Source organism: Solanum dulcamara, chromosome 10 (genome assembly GCF_947179165.1).
Source record: "Solanum dulcamara chromosome 10, daSolDulc1.2, whole genome shotgun sequence".
NCBI classification, from domain to species: domain Eukaryota; kingdom Viridiplantae; phylum Streptophyta; class Magnoliopsida; order Solanales; family Solanaceae; genus Solanum; species Solanum dulcamara.
This window is the reverse complement of record NC_077246.1, coordinates 63,734,665-63,736,474: the sequence shown is the minus strand read 5'-3', so window position 1 is coordinate 63,736,474 and position 1,810 is coordinate 63,734,665. Positions and strand designations below refer to the sequence as shown.

At 31.2% G+C, this 1,810-nt stretch overlaps 1 protein-coding gene across 1 annotated transcript; it reads left to right on the top strand.

Moving 5' to 3' along the window:
• Positions 1 to 235: 235 nt before the first annotated feature.
• Positions 236 to 935, top strand: LOC129870388 (uncharacterized). Its single transcript, XM_055945160.1, has one exon. It carries the CDS (start codon positions 294 to 296, stop codon positions 828 to 830), a length of 537 nt encoding a protein of 178 aa, XP_055801135.1. The 5' UTR covers positions 236 to 293; the 3' UTR covers positions 831 to 935.
• Positions 936 to 1,810: the final 875 nt, after the last annotated feature.

Sequence of the window (1,810 nt, the reverse complement as noted above, 5' to 3'; positions counted from 1 at the left end):
ACTTTAGAAAAAAATAATCTTCAACAACACACAACCAACACGTTTAAACATAACGTTTCTAAATTAAAAATATATTATTTTTTAAAAAAAAAAGAAAGAAAAATCTAGAGGCGACCATAATTGCTCCCCACAAGGTATTCCCACCCACGCGCCGACGTCACATCATTACTCGACTTTCTCTCTCTTCCTTGTCTCCACTATATAAACAAACCTTTCTCTTCCTTCTCTCCTCATCCCATTTTTTCACAACTTCCAAATACAAGCACGTGTATTGCACGCATTCTACAATCTCTATGGAAAATAATATGAGTAGAAAGAAGCGAGTCCGAGTTGACTCGGACGACTCAGAATATAACTCACCGGAAGTGAAGAAACTCAGGGAGAACCTCTTAGAAGATCTCACCGACGACGAGTTTTGCACCACGAGTCACGATTTCGATTCGTTCATGAAGAGCTTCGAAGAAGAAATCACAGCTTCGCCGGCGAAGGCGACGGAGACGGAAATAGTGGATTTGACGGTGGATTCCGATGAGTCTCAGCCGGAGTTAGGCTATCTTCTGGAGGCGTCGGATGATGAGCTTGGACTTCCTCCGCCGGCGGCGAAGGCGGTGGAAAGTGAGACGGAGATTGAGTTGATGGGAAGTGAGTTATGGGAAGTGGAAGAGAGAATTCCGAATTACGATTCGTTCGAATTGGGAATGGCTGATTTGGTGGATTATGAGGATAGTGTTTGTGAATACGTAGCGCTAGATGGATTATTTGATCATTCGGATCTTGGTTTCGGGTCACCCGATTTTCTATGGAGACCCGAGACGTTACCGGCAAACTAGGAAATGTAAATCTATTTTTTTTTTTAAAATCTTCTTTTAATTTATTATTTAATTTTATAATTATAAAGCAAGAACAGAGCATACAAATTTGATGAGCTGGATTTATCAGTTCTGGATATTAAAGTTTGAAGCAAAAGAGTAGTTAGTAATATTGTGGAATATTATGTTTATAATTGGATGTTGTACCTTGAGTCTTAATGGTGATGGAAACCAAAATTTTCAAACCAAACTATTTTTCTCATCAATTAGGAAATCGTGTTTTCCTCTCGTTTTTACTTAATGATTCTATTAATAAAAATAAAATGGATATTTTATTTATCTATTTTTAAAAAGTTAAAAATTCATTTTTCTTCATATTATTCTTAATATTAAATAACGATACAAAATTGTAATAATCAAATTTAAAGTTTCAATATATCATTATTTTTATTGGATTAGAGTATCTTTGCTATTTAGACCTAATTTACTTGGTAGGGGGAAAGGAGAGTTTGGTACTTGCTTTGTGATGAGTGGACTGTGTGGTAATTTATTGAAAAAGAAGTGAAGTTCTGAAAAATTATATTAAAGTAGTAAAAAAATATGTATTAAATATAAACGATAGTTGTAATATAATTTGAATTCGATATTATATATTATTATGAATTCGATAATTATTGTTTCATAACAAATATAATACATTTCTAACAACATAATTTAATTTAAATAACACTAAAATATTTGAACTTCACATATATTACTTATAATACTTTTGTATTAAAAATGTTTCAGTTATATATTCACCGTGCACTGAAGCATGTTTGTAATATGTATAATATATTGAATTCAAAATGTAATACAATTGTTATTATTTTTATCTCTTATTAACAATATTTAAAATATATTATACCTGAATTTCAAATATCCAAATACTATTTAAATTAGTTTATGTGTTATTATATTAAAACAATGTTAGAAATATATTATATAGTATTTAACTATTT